Here is a 21,196-nt window from a genome sequence, read left to right as displayed (position 1 = left end):
TAGTGTAGCATCGATCAGTAGTAAATTAGCATTAGATCAGTACTAACACTATTGGATCAGTCCTAAAGGGCTATGACGATAATATGACTGTAATGCTACTCACCAGGGACCGGGAGTTCACGAAACATCTCAGAGGAATCGATCCCGCACCGCGGTCTGACACACCCGAGATACCACTGAGATACGGTGGCTGTCGTCCGTATCAATGAAAATACCTCTTGAAAGTTACGTTAATATTCACCCTGATAACCTGTTGGAACTTTTGTACACTCGGCCTGACTAGACTCGGTTTTCTTTAAAATGGAAAATACCCGAATCAACATGAGTCACTTCGTGGATTGAATCGACCTAGTCATTCCGTATTGATGCATCCAAGTCTCATTTATCAGAACCGAGACTTGAAAAATAAGCCCAGAAACCGTCTTTTATCTGTTTGAGTAATCATGTTCAAAATGAGAAAAATTGGCGTATTATGAATGGCTGGCCTTCGCTATCATCCAAGACTTTGAAAATATTGAGTTATTTTAACTTGAACTCGATAATGAATGTGGAAACTGTGACTTGGATTCGAATTTAAACACCATGACTCGGACTCGACCCCTTGCTTCCTGACTTGGAGTCTGAAGCGACCTGGTGGTGAGTTGAAAATGACTCGGATTCACTGCAGTAAAAACTATAAAAGTAATATTGACTTTTGACTCGTAACCTCGTGACTTGGTTACAACCCTACACAATGCATACGCAGTAACATAAGAAATAAACGGCGGCAGTACAAAGAAATATATCGACTTGCGTCGTAGTGACCTGCCGTTCAGAGCAACTATTCCAGTGGTTTATAACGGTATTCCATAGCTCCATCGTTGTATAACTGCCACTTCCATTGTTGCGAATAAAACTGTTGCGACCATTGAGCCCTGGGATTATTAATATTATACAATAATATGTATCATATATATAAACACCATATTGAAGCATTCCAGTTATGAACAATGGTACGGAATTAGTGGTAAAATTTTTGCATGATTTGACTGATCCGACCACCAAAAATTCAAAACGTCCAAATATGGCCCGCTACCCAAATTGGTGTTAACACCCCGATCAAGTTGAATAACCTTGTGCAATACTAGATTGTTGAAATAAGGTATCAAAGAAAGAAGAAATAATGCTATTTTTAAATTTATTCATCAGCCAAGCTATTGCATAAGTATATAAATCAGATAATACATAAAAAGGTAGGTAACCAGGGTGGCAGATGGTATAATCTAGAACTGGGGTGGGCAATTATTTTTCTCAACGGGCCGAATGAGCAACAGAAAATACGTTGGCGGGCCGAGTACAAATGTTTAGCTATATCCTTCAGCGTATTAATTTTATTTCTAAATTTAAAGCAGTGAATTACATTGTTAATCAATGCTGCTCGCGTGGATATATTGATATTAGATGATGGCAAAATAACGGTTAATTAACAAAAACCAATAATCTATTTAATTTCTGTCATAATTCGAAACAATGTTAAACATGAGACGTTTTGAATTCTCTTTAATCCACGTTTTTATATTAAGACATTTAAATGTATTTGTGGTACTACAAAGCCTATTGTCTTGATCGCTGCCTTCCGAACTGTTGCGGCTTCGTTCTGGTTCTGTTTATACAGTCCATGGCTTTATTCCACACAGCAATATTCAAAAGTAGATTTTATGTTTTGATTTTCAAGCAACGGGCACGCGGGCCGCTCAGAATAGCTGCGCGGGTCGCACTCTGCCCAGGTCTAGTCTAGAATCGATGTCACCGATATTCCTTATGGCTCGATGTTGTTCTCAACAAATTCTGTTCAAATCTGTCCGATTGGCCATCCCAAATACACATAACCCATGAAGAAGGTTGGTGTGACAATATGGTATATATATGGTTTTCTAACAAGAATTTCAAGCTACAATTCCGGCCGCAGCAGATAGCCTTTTGCACGGATTACAAATTGGGGTCTTCGCGTCTTCCATTTTAGGTTAAAGTCAATGTCAAACCCAAAATACCATGTATGGTTCGAGGATGAAGTATTAAAATTAGAAGTAGCTTTAAAATTGAATACAAGTCGGCCAGCAGTCAACAGTCACAGAATCCAAGATCTAATGAGATATTCCTTGCAGCTGTCCCAATATGGTAACAGAGAGCCGAAATCGATTCACCTATCAGACTTTCACAAAGTGCGTAAAGTACTCTATTTGAAAATTATCTCACCATCCTTTTAACGTTTCTATTTCAATGACATGAACTAATTTCCTGCTAATCCGTGTCATATCTTTTTCTCGTTTACTGGCGATGTCTTCATCCAAACTCCACCGTAGGCCCTTGCAAGGATAAAAACAAGTGGAAAAGGCATTCCTGCCTCTTCAGGCATATCCGGAACACGATTTTTTCTCATGTCGGTGTTACGAAATTGGTCACCGTAAATACTATTATCTCAAAAGTGATCGAAATTTTAATTTGACTAACCTTATCTACTGGTTGGAATTGAGTCAAATTTAGTGTGCAATGTTTTTTATTGTAACCTGACGATTTGACAAGTAAGCCGAGGAAATTTGAAAAAATATACTTTTTTTAACACCCATAATTTTCAGTGATGTGTTAATAGCAGCGAGAGAACCTATATTCGCCTTATAGTCTTTGCGCACAACGTAACTTGCATACGCGGTTTTGGCATCGGCGTTTCGCCTCCGAGTTTAACTGCCTTTCTCTACATATTATGTAAAACTTTGTACCGAGTGCAAGTGTGTAATAGACTTGTTACTGCTGATGAACAACAACGTGAAAACTCGACATGGTGAACGAGCGCTTATAATGTGGCACACGCATTTCCTAATAAAAATCTCCATTTTTGATTGAAATATGCGATTATAGTACCACCATTGTTTCATGTACTATACTCAGCATTACTTCCATTAGCATTGCTTAGCATCCCTGTTGGATAGCAAGAGTGAACAAGTCGTGATACGGTATAGGAGCGTATAGCTGCAAATAGCCATGCCCTATTATTTGTAGAGCCAGTGAACCATGTTCCTCTATCACTAATATATCATCAGTTCCCTATCTGACAGCAGACACAATACTCTGCAATACTGTTTAAGATATATTTTTATAGTACACTCATTTTTATATGTGTGTAGATTTTCACTTTGCCATTGACTTTGGTCTTGAGGATCTGAAAATTATAAAATATCAATGATCAGTAATACTCATGTTGATACTCTGTCAGTCTTTACCGACTCATGCATAAATCTACATCTTACAAGCCACAATAAGTAGGCATACTGCATATTGTCTAAGTTTTGATTCGCTAGAAATTACGCATTTTCGGAACGAAAATTGATGGGGGTCATATGTATCCTAATTGTCGATCAAGATTAATATATTCGAGTTCACGTGAATAGTCCCGACGATAGTAACAAATTTTGAAGAATATTTTTCCGGTCTCGGTGAAATAATTTATGGTGGTTGGAAATGTGAAAATCTATTATTTCTAAGACTACCCTAAATTTAGGTAATGGCGTATGTCACTTGGTTTGATTAATTTATCATCCACTGTTCCGTAAAATGTAGGAGAAGTGGAAGATCAAATCCTTATTGACACTATATCGAAGGTTGATGTCAGGTTACGTAAAATAAGTCCCCATGCTCCCTATTACAATTGGTAGGTAATATTGAGGAATATAGCAAGCAGTCACTGTAATAACTATACTCACCTATTCTTCGTAGTAGCCCTTAGCTCCATCGTAGTATCCCTTGGATTCGTCATAGTATCCTTTGGATTCGTCTTCATCCATGCCGTAGTAACCTTTCGATTCGTCGTAGTATCCTTTGGATTCGTCTTCATCCATTCCGTAGTAACCCTTCGATTCGTCTTCTTCCATACCGTAGTAGCCACGTTCCTGGTCGTAACGCCTTCTCCTGGCGTAATAACGGCGTCTCCTTGACCACCATAAGGCATCAGCCTGCAGGACAAGCCCGATTACGACGAGAAGTATCAGAGTGGTTTTAGTCTGCATGTTGAAGCTGCAAAAAACAAGATGAGTGTTATCATATCACCATAACAAAGTATTGAATTCGCAGTCTATATTCTTACTTTGGTATCGTTCCAGTGCTATCGTAGCTCTTGATCGATGTGGAGTGGCTAAAATATGAAACTCCTTATATAGATGTTGGATGGAATTGTTCCCACAGCAAACTGTCGGAAATTGTTTATACTTCATCGCAGCAACACCCGGCGTTATCGCGCTAATCATATTTTACTATATTAAACGAGATTATGTCAACAAAAGTATTTCCGATGATCTTCATTGTGTATTCTCTCTAAATAGTTTTATATGAAACCCTACTACCGAGTCTGCATTGATTTCAATCATAACACCGTATGTTCGTACTTCATTAGCGAATCATGTTCTGAACAAAGGATTCAGAAGGAAGCGCACCGTAGTTGATATTACTGTGGCGGCTGCTACAGCATCATCAGATGCCTGATTTTGTTTAGTTTCACTTGATTAGTCGAGCATACTGCTACACAGAGATAAACGTTTACGCCTTGCTGCTAAAATTAGGGGAATTTTCACAACGCATTTCTGTAGAGATTAATACCCACGATATACCTCGCCCTAATGCTCGCGATATTGGAGCATAGATAGTAAGCCTGAGGGGGTGTTCTGCAAGTACAGTTGAAAACTTCTATACACAAGCAATATTTCAAGAAATCAGTGATGGCACCGAACCCCACAAGGGCCTCTCCGCAGTGCGAAGTTTTCAGTAACTAATTTAACATGAGTATATGACGTCGAGACGGGCCATCACAATTCTCCGCCGGAATGCGGTCGTATGCTATGTAGCAGGCGTGGGCGAGCTGCGGCTCGCGAGCCGCATGTGGCTATTTCGGCCTTTGATTGCGGCTCTTTAATGATTGCACATGCGTTACGCCGCAGCTACGACATCAATGGGTTGCGGGTTTCAGTCCGACCGAGGTTGACTCCAGAATTCCTACCTAAGTGTTGGAGGTGTCTAGGCTCCTCCTCGCCATCTCTTCCGTATAAGCGGTGTCTTATAAAAGTATAGAAGTCGGCATCTACGGAATGAAAATGAAGAAAATTTGCCTGGTGCTAATGACCATAGTAGTCGAGAAACACCATGAATGCCGCAAACAACAAGAACTTAATTTCCATGTTTAATTCTTCGAGGTGCAAATTAAGTGTGAATATTTGCGTTTCATCCTATGTTCATGCGCCAGTACTTGTGGACAGCGTTTGGTCTCATAAATTGATTGGCAGCTAGTCTTGTAATCCCAGAGCAACACTTTAATTACTATATTCTATGTATAATCAATAATTACGAATTTCGTAGCTGTGGTGCTGCTGCTGTAAACCTTCTTCTCTATATAATCTGATTTCATGATCGCAACACGTGGTTTCTTGTAATCATGAGATCGTCTTTCTGGCCTTTTCCAGCCCAGCCGTGCACATGCGTGTTGTTCTGAGTTGTGTGTCTCGGACTCTCGGTGGACTGAATACATTCATCATATCTGAACAAAGGACTCTACATTATGCTGGTGTGTGAATTCGTCTGTTTTGTTCACGTTACAAATTTATTTTTACACATTTCTTCTAATGCAAAGCAGGTACACCTTCAAGAAGGGGTTGTTATTCAAAATGTTAGGAACATCTTCCCCAGAATGCAGTATTGTAAGGGTCACCAACATAGTGCCCGCGGACCCAAGGTAGCCCGCGACGACCAGATGAGTAGCCCGCGAGTCTGTTCTAAAAATATATCGAATAGCAGCACAGCTTTTATTTCTTTAGATTGATTTAATAATTCTTTGCTATCTAGAAGTTGAAATTGTTTTGCAAACCAACAAAAAGGGGAATAATTTCGGGGTTAATTTATCGGCTGAAAAATAATGTTTGCGCCGCGCCCGAATTTTTATGAATAGGCCGGTTGATTTTAATACCATTGGAAATTGTGTTAGGGTACGAGAAATCTTCTTTAAAGCACAAGAGGTGCGATTGCTATAAAGGTTAAAAAGCAATGCTATTATTTTGGCACAATAGTTATTATATTTCATTTGTTATCGGTCTGTTCCAATAATCGAAGTCACATCTAACGCTGATTAAATTTGGTTTGGCAATGACATGAACAATCGCCTGCTTATCAGGACTATACCAGAAACCCGGATTAGGCTACACTGCGCAAATGCTATGATATCAAATTAATCTTTGGTCAATACTAATATATTCTTCCTATAAATATGACACACCAAATATCCACTATAGCTGCAATCAATGTTCCCACTAATTTTGACGAGTCTGCGCGCACTCACCAACTCACTGCAGACAACAATGCGTAACGACTAAATGATAGGTCATCGCTTCGGGTTTTTTTGTGCGCAACTTATATTTTCTGTGCGCAGAGACCGTGACAGCACTGCGCAATTGCGCACATTTGCAGCTTAGAGGGAACATTGGCGGCAGTATCAAAACGTAACAGCTTTTACGATGTAATGATGCATTTGCCGTCTCGCATGGTATTTAGAACTTATTATTTTAACAAATTATGCCAAGCACAAAAACAGTTTTATTCTAATACTAGAAATTTGTTTTTGTGCCATGCATGAATATATTACATTTTGACGATGTTCGATGAATTCCAGTCTGTCAGGTCCCGTCAAATAAGGCTTACTTGGAAATAATACATTCAATACCCTTATTATACTTATGATGCGGCCCGCGGCGTCCTCAAAAACTAGGAAATTGACCCGCTAGCATATTTGATTTCGAGACCTCTGATTTATATTATATGCAATGACATCGGGGGCTTGAACATGAAACTATCATATTCAAGTATAAAAGTAGCAAAATGATGTATCCGGTGATTAGCCTATGTAGCAGCTGCAACAAAAATATCAATGCCATACTGTTCGCTTCTAATCATCCGTTTATTAACTAATAGCGTATCAACATCCGATCATATCATCGAGATGAATATACGTTCGGATGAAGGGTTTCCTATAATTAAAACTTACAACCAACCATATGCCATAATAATCAATGAAAATTGTTTTGTTGGCAGGATGCACCCTTATAAGTAAAATATTAATAGCGCGCTTATGCCGATGAAGCATGAATGAAGTACAAGCGTAATTATAGGTGGAAATCTCATTCTGAAAACTGTATAAGGACATCACATATCAAACACTCCACATCGATCAAGAGCTACGTTAGCACTGGAATGATACCAACGTAAGACTGGATCGCAAATTCCATATTTGTCAAGGTCATGTGATAACTTTCATCTGATTTTTCGCAGCTTCAACATGCAAATGACAACCACTCTGATACTTTTTGTCGTACTCGGTCTTGTCCTGCAGGGTGAGGCCTGGTTCTGGGCTAGGCGCCGCCGCTATTTCGCCAGAAGGAGGAGGTACGTAGCCAAGAGAAGGCGTTACGACCAGGAACGCGGCTACTACGGAATGGAAGAAGACGAATCGAGGGGGCATTACGGAATGGATGAAGACGGATCCGAAGGATACTAAGACTAATCGAAAGGTTACTACGGTATGGAAGCATACTATGACGAATCCAAGCGATACTACGATGGGGCTAGAGCAGGGGTGGGCAAACTTTTTGGCTCGCGGGCCGCATTCAACATCTAAACCCATTCGTGGGCCGTACTATATTAAATTGAGATTATTAGCCAAAAGGCAATATTGTTATTTAATCATATAGCAGTGGTTCTTAAACTTTACTAGACACGCCCTCCTTTATAATAGTGAAAAATTTCGCGTCCCCTTTATCGTGACGTCACAAAATATCCAAGAGAGGAATCAGAATGCTTGCAATCCCAACGGATAGTTTGATGGCATTGAAGGATATCAAATATGAAATATGGACAATAGACAAAGCAAAAACCATGAAATTGGAAGGAAATCGAATTTTTTTTTAGTTTACTGCGCCTTCGCGCCTCCTTTCAGATGCTTTCACGTCCCCCAGTTTAAAAACTACTGTCATATAGTGACCGAGGAAATATGGAGATGATATATAAGTGGATCGTCCTCATCAGTAACCAGTTTGTATGGAAAAACACTCGAGCACCGAGCATTCAACATCTAAATCCATTCGCTTGCCGCACTATATAAAATTGGGATTATAAACCAAAACGCAATATTGATATTTGATTATATAGTGGGGATGTGGAAATTTTACATATTTTTATTTAAAGCAAACCAACCATTGATTTGAGCATATGGTACACGCGTCAGAAACAATGGCGAGATTTCATAAGCTGCTGGTTAACCTAAATATAACCGATTTTCAAAACTAGTGATGAAAGTCGGTTGTCCCGATTCTTAGAACAGGATGGAGATTTGAATCTGTGAGCAGTGATCTGTTTATAGATTTGCTGATTCTACTTTGGATTCAACTCCAACACACATAATGCTGATAGAACGAATCTACCTATAACACGCGCGAATCGGTTTTTCCAATGTACAGCATAGGAGTGGCCAATGCAAAATGACACTCTTGATTAGGGCTGGGCACAATGATTCGAGTACTCCAATCTGAATCGAGTACTGATTTTAATGATTCGAGTCGAGTAGTAAAATACGATTATTTCGAGTACTGAAATTATACTCTTCTCACCACTGAAAGGTAATTTATCAACGAGAAATATAGTTTCGATACCAATTTTCACTGTTGAAGCCTTGAAACCCTGATTTGAGATATCGTAACATACGAAACACATGGTATAATGCTACGAAGGTTACTGGTCGTAGCACATTTCCGATGTCATGATTATCCCACAACATTGTCACCAAGTGGAATAAAATCGGTATGGCCGAAAAATACCAAAGTATCTTTTATGAGATGGACATCTGGCATTCTATTCTTTGTGGTGGCATAAACGGTACAGATTTGAACTCTGACGTATATCATTCTGTTATGACGTCATAATGAGCGATACTCGATTACTCGACTCGACCCGAAGCATATTACGTGATTCAGAATCGAATCACTCAGTCACTCGATTTTGCCCAGCCCTACTTGTGATCCGAAAGTCATTCCCATTTTGACTTTCTGTCAGAGGTGGTCAGTAACGAAGAACTTCTACTTTTTGGAAGTACTCAAGTAGTTTTCCTCTACTTCTGGTACTTACTCAAGTAGATCTGATTTTCTCTACTTCTACTTCTACTTCGTAATATTTTGTGATCTACTTACTCACTTTCGCTATTTTCAGTTTGTCAATTAGAAGTAGTCTAATCCCCCAATACGAACGATAGCTTGAGGAATTCCGGGCTGTTTTCATGGAGTACCAACATTTAATATTCATAAAAGTCAAGAAAAGCCCAGAAATTTTATTGCGCTTCGCGCATAGTAGCGATGGAGTGACAAATATGTTTTCATGAAAGTATCAGTGAATGTAATTTAGGTACCGGATTGCTTGGTTCCTCTCACACCGCATTGTCGCCCATATCAAATATTTCATCACAGTATATATGGCCCACCACAACGTTTGAAACTACCGTTTCGAAATCTAGCAATTACCTATCATATTGTAATCTAGCAGCCCCTTACGTGTCTTGATAATCTGGAAAATCCAGCTGTTTTTAACGTTACACCTGTTTTAGCAGATGACCTTTGAAGCTTTATGGACAACATACAGCAAATATATTCTCCGCTTTTTAGAAGTGGTATTTGTATTTCATTTTAATTGCGAGTATCATACTTTGAGTTCTAATTACTTTCATAGATGTTAAAGCGTACAAACAAGTGTAGTATTGCCTCCATTTTTCGAAAATAAAGCTAGCCTACACTAAATATAACTTTTGCGATCCACAATATTTGTTATTAACGTATACTAATCACGCAAAGTGATGTAACCGTATCCGATACAACTTCTACGTATTGCTCTTCGCCTAAACTTGGGGCCTTATTATGTGGGGTAGGGCGCCATCCCATTATATTCTATAAAAACGGGGTGTTCTAGTAAACAAAGGATAAGTATCGCATTTTCATATCAATACTATAATTTGCATCCCATGATGCGAAATAATACTTATTCTGTCGAAAATTGATAGCTCCTGGGATGCATCAATACGAATCAAGCTCCCTGAACGTGCCGCATAGCTCAATTCGCAGCTTTTGACAGTCCATGCGAACGAATTAAGACTGTTTTCAAAACTACTTACTTACTTGAGTAGATTTAAAGTCAGTTAATTCTACTTCTACTTCAAGTAGTTTTAGGTGGCTTATTGAAGAAGTACTTCTACTTGTACTTGAGTAGATTTTTCCGTCGCTACTTCTACTTCTACTCGAGTAGCTTTTTTTACTGCTTTGACCACCTCTGCTTTCTGTAATGTTTAGCAATTGAAACCTTTTAAAATGCGTGTGCATTGAGGTCGGGCTATCGTACCAGCAGTGAAATAACAATAAACTCGTCAGAATATCACTTATGATTATCATGGTGAAATAAAATGAGAAACAGTTTAATCGAGTCCCTGAAGAAATTAGATTTTCACTGCGCATTTCTTCAATATTCTAAATAAGATTCGTGAGCCTCTCGCGGGCCGCGCAAAACGGTGCGGCCCGCGGGCCGTGGTTTGCCCACCCCTGGGCTAAAGGTTATTACGAGCAGCAAGAATGAGTGAGTGTTGTTGTCACTGTGACTGCTATATCCTGATGCTATATGCTGCTACATTCATCAATTATACCGACCAATTGAAATAGTGAGCACGAGGATATGAACCGACATATTTTAAGTAGCCTGACATTAACGTGATAACTTCTCATTCTTTATACTGCTTGTGACATCCAATTCCCAATTTATAGTTCGCTCTTACGGTTCACTCTAACTAAATCTTTCTTAACTGTGAAGGTAAAGATTGCTTCATTCAATCCATTAGAAATATTTCCATTGCCCACCCCTACCAGTTCCCATCACAATCTTGTTAATTTACTACATGTATGGATTTTGTTATTGCGTTCAAGTAGAAAATAATTCTACCTAATGTAGGTTTATATTGCATACTAATATTCAGTCGTTTTCAGAGTTTCAAGCATAAAGTCAACAGCAAAGTGAAGGCTTACGCGTACACAAATGAGTGTAGTACGATAATAAATATATTTATATATATATTGAGTTGATTTTGAAATTCGTAACAAATCTGGGGAATAGGACGATATCAGAAAGTGACTTTACTTCTTGATTTTAGACAGGACCTAGTATCGGGTTACCATTTTTGTGTCTCAAATTCCGGACACTCATTAGCGCCGACTAGCGGGTTATACAATGAGGTATGGACACAATATTTGTCAATATGACGTCACACTAGTAACGCTTTGCCCATCGACTGTATACAGGAGTGGAACATAGGTCATGAATTGGACCATATCTAATGTGAGCTCAGGGCCAGATGAAATCGTCGTGTGTTTAACAGCCCTGTAATACTGTTTGGTTGGTGCAGTTATGTGTTTGTGTGCTGTAACCGGGACCGAAGAAACATTTTTAAGATCCTCCCACCCAAAAAAAGACTCTGATCTTGGGCCCTCTGTAGCAGTGGTTCCCAACGTGGGCGATTTTGAGAAACAAGGGGAAAGGACACCAAATAGGGCGACTGGGGGCAATGGGGGTGAAAATGTTACAACTGCCTGTGACATATAGGAGAGATATGGATCACGATGGATCACGAATTTCAAAATAATCTCTGGCCTCAAATATTCAGCCGATAAGAGCAGATCTTTTGCTGGCTCAACACTTTGATACAAGATCTACCAACCAGATAGATATATACATTAGTGTATTCCTTAGTTTGAGAAGTTGTTAGTCTGACCCGGCCAAAATGTTCCTGTAGGCTAAAAAACACCCTGTTTGAAATTTATTGATATTCATTAACGTTCAGAGGTGGCTCAATGGATCCGAAATTCTGCCCATTTGCAGTAAAAGGCACGAAAAGTCACTTCTGTAGCTGATCTCTGACCAAAGTTTAAGCCTGGATTCCGTCGCCTAGGTAATAGCTGCTAAGTGGCTCGGGTGTCATGATGACCAATAGCAATTGCCGTTCCCAAGTAACGTCAGCTTCGGGGTGTTAGGGAGCTTTTTTGCGTTGGTCACCAAAAAGTCCAACTGCAAATAGCAGTTGCTTCTTGTCCTTTGTGATAAGACCAGAAAACTTCTCAACTGAGGCAATGGAACTCTAATCCTGGTGATTGGTGACATCCAATGTGATCATAAAAGTTTTTGCGGCAATGAAACTAGGTTGCTCCTTCTTCTAAGCATCCTGATATTCAAGAAAAACATCTAAAAGTACGAGTTTCTTGAAATAATTGGTGATTTCGTCGTTGGAAAGTTGAATAAAGTCTTCTACCGAATGTTTTTCAAGTTGATAATTACACGCTTTATTAGTTCCTTTAATAGTCAATAGTAGAATCATTTCCGAAGAAATTAAATATTAGTTAGACCCACAGTTTCAATTCATTGTGCACGGGGATGGCAAACTAATTTCAGATGTCACTAGGATGGAGACTCTTGACGGACTGCCTATGCTAGTGACATATACCGGCCAATAACAGCTACTACTCAGTCCCAAAGTTATTACCATCTAGGACAGGGGCGGGCAACAAACGGCCCGCGGGCCGGATCCGGCTCGCGAAGGGATTTTGTCCGGCGCGCCGACAGTTTTCCGTCTTACATGATAATGTGGCCCGCGGCCCAGTTTGCCGAGATTCCCCAATACTTGCTTACTACGACAAATTTTAATGACTGTATGTTAGTATATACGTGTGTGCGCAGCGTGCGAGAGTGGAGCTTACACGTCAGTTCGTCGAAACGAGAAGACTTGCATTATCGGTAGTTACGATTCACTCAACCCTAGTGTCGTTTGTGGTAATAATGGTGTTTGTCGACAACAATGGTCATTTACAACAGGCTGATATTTCTTATTTTTGAGTCCGTAACCGCCGACTTGTAGCTGCACACTTCTAGGCTTTTGCAAGACACCGCTTATGCCAGGGATCGCCAACTTAAAATGGGTCGTGGGCCACTTTTCAAATTTCGTAGAGGACGCGGGCCGTATGAATTCAATATCGAGAATAATTAGGCCACACAGTTGAACAACGATGCTATCTTGTCACCTACTCAACCCAACTGAATTGATATCTTGGTAAATTCGGGGTACTGGGCTTATCGAACGCATTGAAATCTTAATTAAGGATTGCACCGTAGGTTGATTGATCAGGGAGAAGCAGACATGGATAAGGTGCCTGTATGACAACGCTATTCTCAAATCCACATTGTCTTCGTCATTATCGGCGGGAAATGGCTTTGAAGTGACATTGCTGTCGTTAAAATACATTCATCAAATACGATTTATTCCTTGTATATGTGGATAAATTGGCGAATAATGTATCGATTCAGCAATCCTGCCCGTCAAGTACTTAATTTTCCTATATCCGGCCGGCGGACTGCAGAAGTTGCCCGCCCCTGTAGAATCTAGGATATGAAAAGCGCAAGCTGAGGCTATCTTTTATATTCTGAAAGACGGGAGTTTAAAGAAAAAGAGCTGGTCGGCACTAAAGAACCGGATTTTTTTAGAGCAGATGCTTGGCCGGTATGTATCAGTCTTTTCGGAAGCCCTTGCACATCTGCTCCTGATGGTCTCTTGTTCAAGTGCTTCAAAAGAGGATGACGTCTTATTGACCATAACACATTTAAGGACTCGTCAACTGATCATTATGTATTCGATGCTGTGGCTGACATGACAACTGAGATGGCTAATGTATAGGAGACAGCTGTGAAAGTCACTCAGTCGAGACATCATTACAGAGAACTACTGGAGCTGGCCTTTAATTTCCTTGGCGCTGTCCCTTTTCGAGGCATCCACTTTGAAAGTCCCGGAGCCATGTGCCAAGACATATGAATGGCGAAAGTAATCTAAACTTTCAAAGGTCTGGATGTTTAGTTCACAGTTTAAGTAGTTATCGAGCTAGCATCGAGGGTTGCGGAAACTCTGCATATTCTATTTCGCATCCTCGTAGAAGCGTGGGCAACAGCCAACAACAATGTGAAGGTTTTAAGCTGCTGCTGAAGCAGCTGCAGAAGTATCATGCAAATATTGTCGAGATATCTAAAATTACAGTGCAGAAGATGGTACCGGGGTAACTGTGGTGTCCGTCTGTGGGGTTGATTGGCGTGGTCGATTGGTCATCATGGCACTCCTGCCAATGATCAGCTAATACCCAGACGAGGTAATCCAGGCTTTCAAGCGTTGACCCAATAGTAGCTATGAAGTGACCATATGTGTTCTATACCTAATATGGGTAAAATAATGATCCATTGAGCCACCTCTAAACATTATTGAATATCAATAAAATTTTACGCAGAGTGTTTTATAACCAAAAAGAACGTTTTGGCAGGGTCAGACAAACAACTTTCCAAAATTCGATTTTTAAGGACCACCCTAATATACATGAATATCCACCAATGGAAAAAATATTTATTAACTTTCAAATTTTGCAGCTCGAACGTATCATCGATCCCCACCCGTTGGGTCGGAAGGAACCGATGAGACATAATAACTTTTTTTGGCTGTGTAAAATATTCTAAGCTACGGCAAGCCAAATAAGAATGTTTGGTTGCAACCGTCGGAAAATAGAATAAATAATACCTCAAATGTTGCCATGAAATCACGTTTCGATTTAAGCACAAACTTTAAATTTTGAGGGTACATACACATTGCCCGTAAATGGAGATTTTGACTTCCAAATAGCTCATTATAGCGATGAAACATCACAGTTAATTATTAAACACATCGTCTATGGGTGTAGGCGCGTGTTTCTGTTGTTGCATGACTATTTAGTCCAACTATTTTGCTTGAGTTGACTGTGGTACGATTGGCCTCAACTGTTTAAATTATGTAGGATATTTTAATCTACAGAAAGTCCACCCAAGGATGATATTGAATAAAAAATATGTGCCGTTATATAGCCTGGTACAAACCCTACACTTCACATTAAAAATTGTTGCAGGTTTGTTCGTGTTGAATGTTATAAAAGAAAAATGAAAGCGTCGATCGAAATTTATTTGACACCCTCCAAAACAGAAAACATCTGTCAGAGACCCCATAACTCATGCATGACGAAGTTTTTTTGCATGCGAGGAATGATTCTGCCCCCATGCAATTGTATACAAATCCATGCCGTGTAATCATGGGATTATCAGAGAGATTCTTCAAGTATTTTCGGTCCTATCGGTACCACACCCCCTATTTAGTTACCACGGCCGAAAAATGCAGGTGCAAACAGCCTATTCTGCATATGGCGCGAAAGTTGACTTAAAATAGATTACCACAACGGAAAGTACGTGAAGGAAACCGCTTTTCTGACCACCTACTCAGATGAATGACCTTTTTTTAATCAATTCACCAGCGATCACATATAATTGAATAAATTTCCCGTATATATAGGCCTATGTCCTCTTTTCAGAGGTTGTCAGTAACGAAGTACTTCTACTTTTAGGAAGTACTCAAGTAGTTTTCCCCTACTTCTGGTACTTACTCAAGTAGATCTGATTTTCTCTACTTCTACTTCGTAATATTTTGTGATCTACTTACTTACTTTGCGCTATTTTCAGTTTGTCTAGTACAGTGGTTCTCTACCTGAGAGGCGTGAAAGCATCTGAAGGGGGCGCGAAGAAGCGGTCAACTGAAAATTTCTTTCTCGCTCTGCCCGATTTACCTCAAATTCCCGCGTGTTTCTCTATATATAGACCAAATTTCACATTTTTGAATTCTCTCATCAACAGTCATAACCTTCCATGCCATCAAACAATCTGTTGGAGTTGCTAGCATCCCGGTTGGATTTTGTGATATGACGATAAGGGGGTGCGTGGAGTGCGTGGAGTACCAACATTTAATTTTCATGAAAGTCAACTAATGCCCAGAACCTTTGTTGCGCTTCGCGCACAGTAGTTATGGAGTGCCAAATATGTTTTTACGAAAGTATCAGTGACTATAATTTAGGTACCGATTGCGTGGTTCCCCTCACACCGCATTGCTTTCCATATCAAATATTTCATCACAGTAAATATGGCTCACCATAACGTTTGAAACTATCGTTTCGCAATCTAGCAATTACCTATCATATCATAATCCAGCAGCCCATGACGTGTCCTACTATTCTGGAGAATCCGGCTTTTTTGAACGTTACACCTGGTTTAGTTGACCACATTTGAAGCTTTGTGGACAAAACACATGAAATATATTTCCGCTTTTTAAGAGTGGTATTTGTATTTTTATTTCTATTCCCAGTATCATACTGTGAGTTCTAATTTATTGAAGTTCTTATGTCTGCAGAACATACATGTTGAAGCATAAAAGCAAGTGTAGTAATGCCTTTAATTTCCGGAAATAAAGCTACACATGGCATTTTTATAATCCACCATATTTTTTATTATCGTTTACTAATCGCACAAAATGTTTAAACCGTATCCAAAATAATTTCTTCGTATTGCTCTTCGACTAAACTACGGGTCTTATAATATGGGGGAGGGCGCCATACCATGACATTTTCTAAAACGGGTTGTTCGAGTAAATAGAGGATTAGTATAACTTTTCCATATCAATACTATCCTTCTAATCCCATAATGCGGATGAATGCTTCTGCTGTCAAAAATTGGATACCTCCTGAGATGCATCAATATGAATCAAGCTCTGCACCTTTCGCATAGCTCAATTTGCAGATTTTGGCAGTCCATGCGAAGGAATTACGGTCGCTTTCACAACTACTTACTTACTTGAGTAGATTTAAAGTCTGACAATTCTGCTTCCACTTCAAGTAGTTTTAGGTTGCTTATGGAAGAAGTACTTCTACTCGTACTTGAGAAAAAATTTTCGTCGCTACTTCTACTTCTACTTGAGTTGCTTTTTTGACTACTTTGACCACCTCTGCCTCTTTTTCGAATCCGTAAGTATTGGGGCAAAAATTTGTGACGAGCTTGATATAGGGGCGATGAGTCGAAAAAGGTTGGGAAACACTGCTCTATAGGATAGTCGATTCATCTTCTTGGGAGCTTACTTTCTGTATCCCGTTTCTATATGCATCTGGTTGTTAAGTTATGAGAATGGATTCTGTCAATAATATTGGTTCTTCCATGTATTACTATAAACCAGTGATTCCCAACCGCGCCCGCCACAAAAACATTGAAAAATCGATTTATGATATAAAATAAAATTTATATTTATAAAATACTCGCGCTTGGCTTGGAGTCTTGAGTTTTTAGTTAGGATTGCAGGAAATTTATGAGTAGAGTGCTAACGTTACGTCACTACTGTTTCCATGCAATGTGCCCTAACTTTCCAGTTGAACGAGCAGTAGCTATAGATATAGGTTTTTGATAAATAATCTACGGATAGATGTACAACACGTGACTCACGGTTGAATACGCCGAGATGCGTATGGCTGAGCCGGCTAAAAGCAGCATATATTCGGTAGTCCTACATCTCGCGACCAAAGCGTCCGAATAATTTGATATGTCCGGTCTTTATTGTAAGCTAGTGTCGCTCTGATTCCGAAAATACGAATTTAAATCCAGCCAGGGCAATAAAACTAATCCGAAATAGTGGCCGAAGGTCGATCGTTCTGAATAATGGGAAGGCGGCAACACAGTGACCATCATAACAATGGCCAATGGCGTCGAGCGATTGTTCGGAACTATGCAAAATTTCATTTTTTAATGATTATTTTGGGTTCGTTTCATTGCCTTGGCCATATTTAAATTTGTATTTTCTGAATCAGTGCGACACTTGCTTTCTATTAAGACAATGGTTCCCAAGCATTTCCCACCCAACTACCATTTCGAGATTTCATGCAGTGCTCGCGTACCACCTACATGAGTTACGCACGCCGAAGACGGTCAAACGTTTTTCCACCGTGTTGAGCAGCCGAAGGCAGCGAAGCAGAAAATTAACTGCCCATTTTTAGGCGCAGTTTATGATTTCTGTAGTGGATTCATTTGGAATTTTTTGTGATCAAATATATTAAAACATAATTTAGTTAGGTGAAAATCCCAATGATTTACGACTAGATCTCGTCCCCGACGCCGTCATTGGTGGGATTACCCTTAACCACGACGACTTCAAAAAAACTCAAAATCAACTCTACCTGATTTAATAACTCCCTTCGGTCGAGAGAAAAAAAAAGAATCCACTCGCGTACCACCTATAATACCTTCGCGTAGGCTACCACTAGTGGTACGCGTACCATAGTTTGGGAACCACTGGGTTAAGACCAGACTTATTAGATATATTAAATATGGACGCTCGGATCGCCAGTTATAGGACAACCAATTATGCAGCTTTTACCGGGCTCAGCAGTAGGCCTCTCAGCGTTTAAACCGTGTGTCATGTGGTGCGCAACAATCCGTATCCGTATCCGTATGTTAGAAATCTATAATTATGGCAAAACCCAGCAGCGGTTGTCCAGTTCTCCTTGATTTTACTCTATTTTGTCAACTTTTTACTGATCTAAAGCAGTCACAAATTCTATAAAGCTGCAATAGGTTAATCAGTCATTTGGTCTAGTAGGTACGTGCTTTGATGCTTTATAATTGGGTTACCATATTTTGGAAATCTGTAAAGAGGACACTTTTTCAAAATTTTCAGACTTGAAAAACTGGTGGAAAATCCTGAAAAAATGGTAAATTTTCCCCACTTCGTGGTCGGGTGACTAAAAAGGGGTCAACTTTCCGGTTCAGCTCCCGAAATACCCGCCGGTGCGTTACTTCAGTGGTGATTTATTGTATTTGAGTCGATGTTGCCCTATATTTAACCAACATTCTCGTAAAAGAGGGCAAAATCTCAAAAAAGGACATTTGGACGTCCTCCGAGGACACTTTAAAAAAAGTCAAAAAATAGGACAAATCCTCTTAAAGGAAGACGTATGGTAACCTTACTTTATAGTTATTGCAATACTTAATGAGTGTATTCGCGCGGCTCCAACCGTACTCTGAAATTTCAAATTTGGCCCTGACAACGAAAAAGGTTGGGAACCACTGCTATAAACCCATCAGCAGGTTGCATATCCGATGGTTTCCAACCTTTTATGGTCCAATTTGAAAGTGGTCAGTGGCCCAGCACAAAATTTGATAAGCAGATTACTAAAAAAAATGTCAGCTTGCCTAGACATTCTCACTGCCTATTTTGGAAGCATATTGCATTCAACATCTTCGCTATCCCAAGAATAAAGGCAAACGAACCCCGAGTTCAGAACCTCTGTCTTTGAATAAAGCATCCTAATGGCCTCAACCGATTCTAGGAAGACGCCGTTCTCTTACACCAGATTTAAGCTTCTCGTTTGATAGGGATATTAGGTATAGGCTACCCCCTTTGTTGACTCCGCGGAAAATTATTCATTTACCGGTCAAAAGAAATGAGACGCATGTGAGTATTGTAGTTAAGCTTTTTACTCCTCTTTAATCTTGGTAGGATGAACAGTTTATACAGGAGAATATGTATTTCCGTTGTGCAAAAGTACAACAAATATTTCGCATCAGGTCATGTTAATATTGATAGAATGAATTGGAACGACATAACGGCTCTTCATAGTCAATTATATATTTATGCGCAGTAAAAAATTAGCAACGATTTTCTTCCTAGCAAGTGAAATATTAAAGGGTAAAATAAAGTCAATGATGCATTTTTTAGGGGTATAAGTGTCTTCCGAACAAGAACCAATCTGGCAAATCTAATGTTATATTTGTAATCAGCAACCTCGAAAACCCCAGAAACGACACTCATGTGTTCTGCCCCAATAAAATCATTTTGTTGACCAGTACTGTCGACGTTTTTCGTACCATATCACGGTAATTACTAGAATCCGGCCTAGGAGTTGAACCGGAGTCGGACCGGATTCGGACCAGAGATTTACAAAACAGGATCGGAGTAAGACCAGATATTTTGTCGATCCTCTCCGTCATAGTACGCGCACAAAAAATATATGCCGCACACAAAAAAATATCCACCAGTGATTCGAAAAAATTATCAGACGAAGCGACACCATCACTTTTGTGTAAAATGTATTAAGATCCGATGAAAAAGAACTGGAGTCCGTCGCAGCATACGTCAGAGTTTCGCAAAATTCCGAACAATGTAGATTCGAGTCAGAGTGACGACCTTTCTAATCAGCATCAGAAGTTATCGTGAAAAAGTGGATAATTCCTGAGTCGAGCCGGAGTGAAAACCTTTTTTTGTAGTGAGCACCACACATTACCGGAAAAATTGCGGGTAAATCGGGTGTCCAGCCGTGGCTACGCACTCTTGTTCAAGGGACCGCGCAGTGAGTTGTTGAGACCGCGCAGACTCGTGAAAAATTAAAGGGAACATTGCCTAAGACTTGCTTACTGAACCCCTGCTGTTCCGTGGTTCACCAGTCAAGAACCACTGGTCTGACGTATGCAAATAAATTATTGAACAGAAAGACTAAGTTTGCTGACAACATGCGTCATGCACCACCGAAAGTCACATTCACAAATACTGTATATCATTATAAATAGTATAAAAGAAGGCAGGTGTTGACAAAAAGTTGAGAATACTTTCAAAACAGAAATAATAGGCTTGTCGCAGTACATGCGCTACAATGCAAATTAATTTATACCGACGACAAACAACACCAAACAAAATATCTCAGATAGACACAAGACTACGCCGGAAAACGCCAACTGCATGGCATGCAAGGTGGGTGTCTGATTTCGAAGACTAGTCCAAGTCGTTTCGATACCATTCTATCTTTCATTGTATCGCAGTCTTGTGGTGTATTGAAATGATGATTTTTTTAGCAATAAATTGAATTGAATTGCATCATCGCCACACAGGACTGTAGCAAGGGAGAGGAAGGAGCCCAGTACCCCTCCGACAAAAAAAAACTAAATTATCTTTAATCATTTTTCAAGGTCTCTAAAATCGTGAAAAATGAAGGTGAAAGAACTTTCAGACTCATTAGTAGACTATACAAGTATACAGATCTTCAATAGGACTAAATGTAGCATGAAGCTCCCAGTAAAACTTGCAGTTTGCGGAATTCTGCTACCATAAATTTCTCATCTCATATTCGTGTCATGAAACGATAATAGTGAATCCAGTATGTGTTGAATATAGTCATTAATGATAGCACATGGC

General features: G+C 39.7%; 2 protein-coding genes across 7 annotated transcripts in view; one reads left to right on the top strand and one right to left on the bottom strand.

Annotated features, from left to right (window-relative positions):
- The window catches only part of LOC145435547 (uncharacterized), a 58,215-nt gene that overhangs the window by 26,430 nt on the left and 10,589 nt on the right, over positions 1–21,196 (top strand). The window contains exons 1-4 of one of the 5 annotated variants that reach the window (XM_080312818.1): positions 6,000–6,512; positions 7,179–7,271; positions 7,339–7,586; positions 11,079–11,164. In XM_080312818.1, coding sequence (XP_080168944.1) covers positions 7,261–7,271; positions 7,339–7,564 — 237 coding nt within the window. In that variant the 5' untranslated portion in view covers positions 6,000–6,512; positions 7,179–7,260 and the 3' untranslated portion in view covers positions 7,565–7,586; positions 11,079–11,164. Of the gene's footprint in view, positions 1–5,999; positions 6,513–6,534; positions 7,272–7,338; positions 7,587–11,078; positions 11,165–21,196 lie in introns of those variants that run through there. The other 4 variants (XM_080312815.1, XM_080312814.1, XM_080312819.1 and 1 more) reach the window with 4 other exon arrangements.
- Positions 3,107–4,276, bottom strand: LOC145435548 (uncharacterized). 2 transcript variants are annotated; one of them, XM_080312821.1, is made up of 4 exons: positions 4,118–4,276; positions 3,884–4,047; positions 3,738–3,829; positions 3,107–3,196 (listed from the first exon to the last, which is right to left on the bottom strand). In XM_080312821.1, the coding sequence occupies exons 2-3, from the start codon at positions 4,038–4,040 to the stop codon at positions 3,738–3,740; spliced, it is 249 nt and encodes an 82-aa protein (XP_080168947.1). In that variant the 5' UTR covers positions 4,041–4,047; positions 4,118–4,276; the 3' UTR covers positions 3,107–3,196. The 2 variants fall into 2 exon arrangements, with proteins under 2 accessions (XP_080168947.1, XP_080168946.1); XM_080312820.1 differs by having other exon boundaries at positions 3,738–4,047; positions 4,118–4,275.

This window comes from Botryllus schlosseri, chromosome 3, assembly GCF_051294905.1.
Source record: "Botryllus schlosseri isolate E-star chromosome 3, Bs_hap1, whole genome shotgun sequence".
Taxonomy (NCBI): Eukaryota; Metazoa; Chordata; class Ascidiacea; order Stolidobranchia; family Styelidae; genus Botryllus; species Botryllus schlosseri.
Note: the sequence above shows the minus strand (reverse complement) of the source record. Positions and strands in the feature narration are given on the sequence as shown.

What these genes read in the sequence shown, in the direction of transcription:
- LOC145435548 (XM_080312820.1), bottom strand. Translation starts at nt 4,040, where the DNA reads ATGCAGACTAAAACCACTCTGATACTTCTCGTCGTAATCGGGCTTGTC.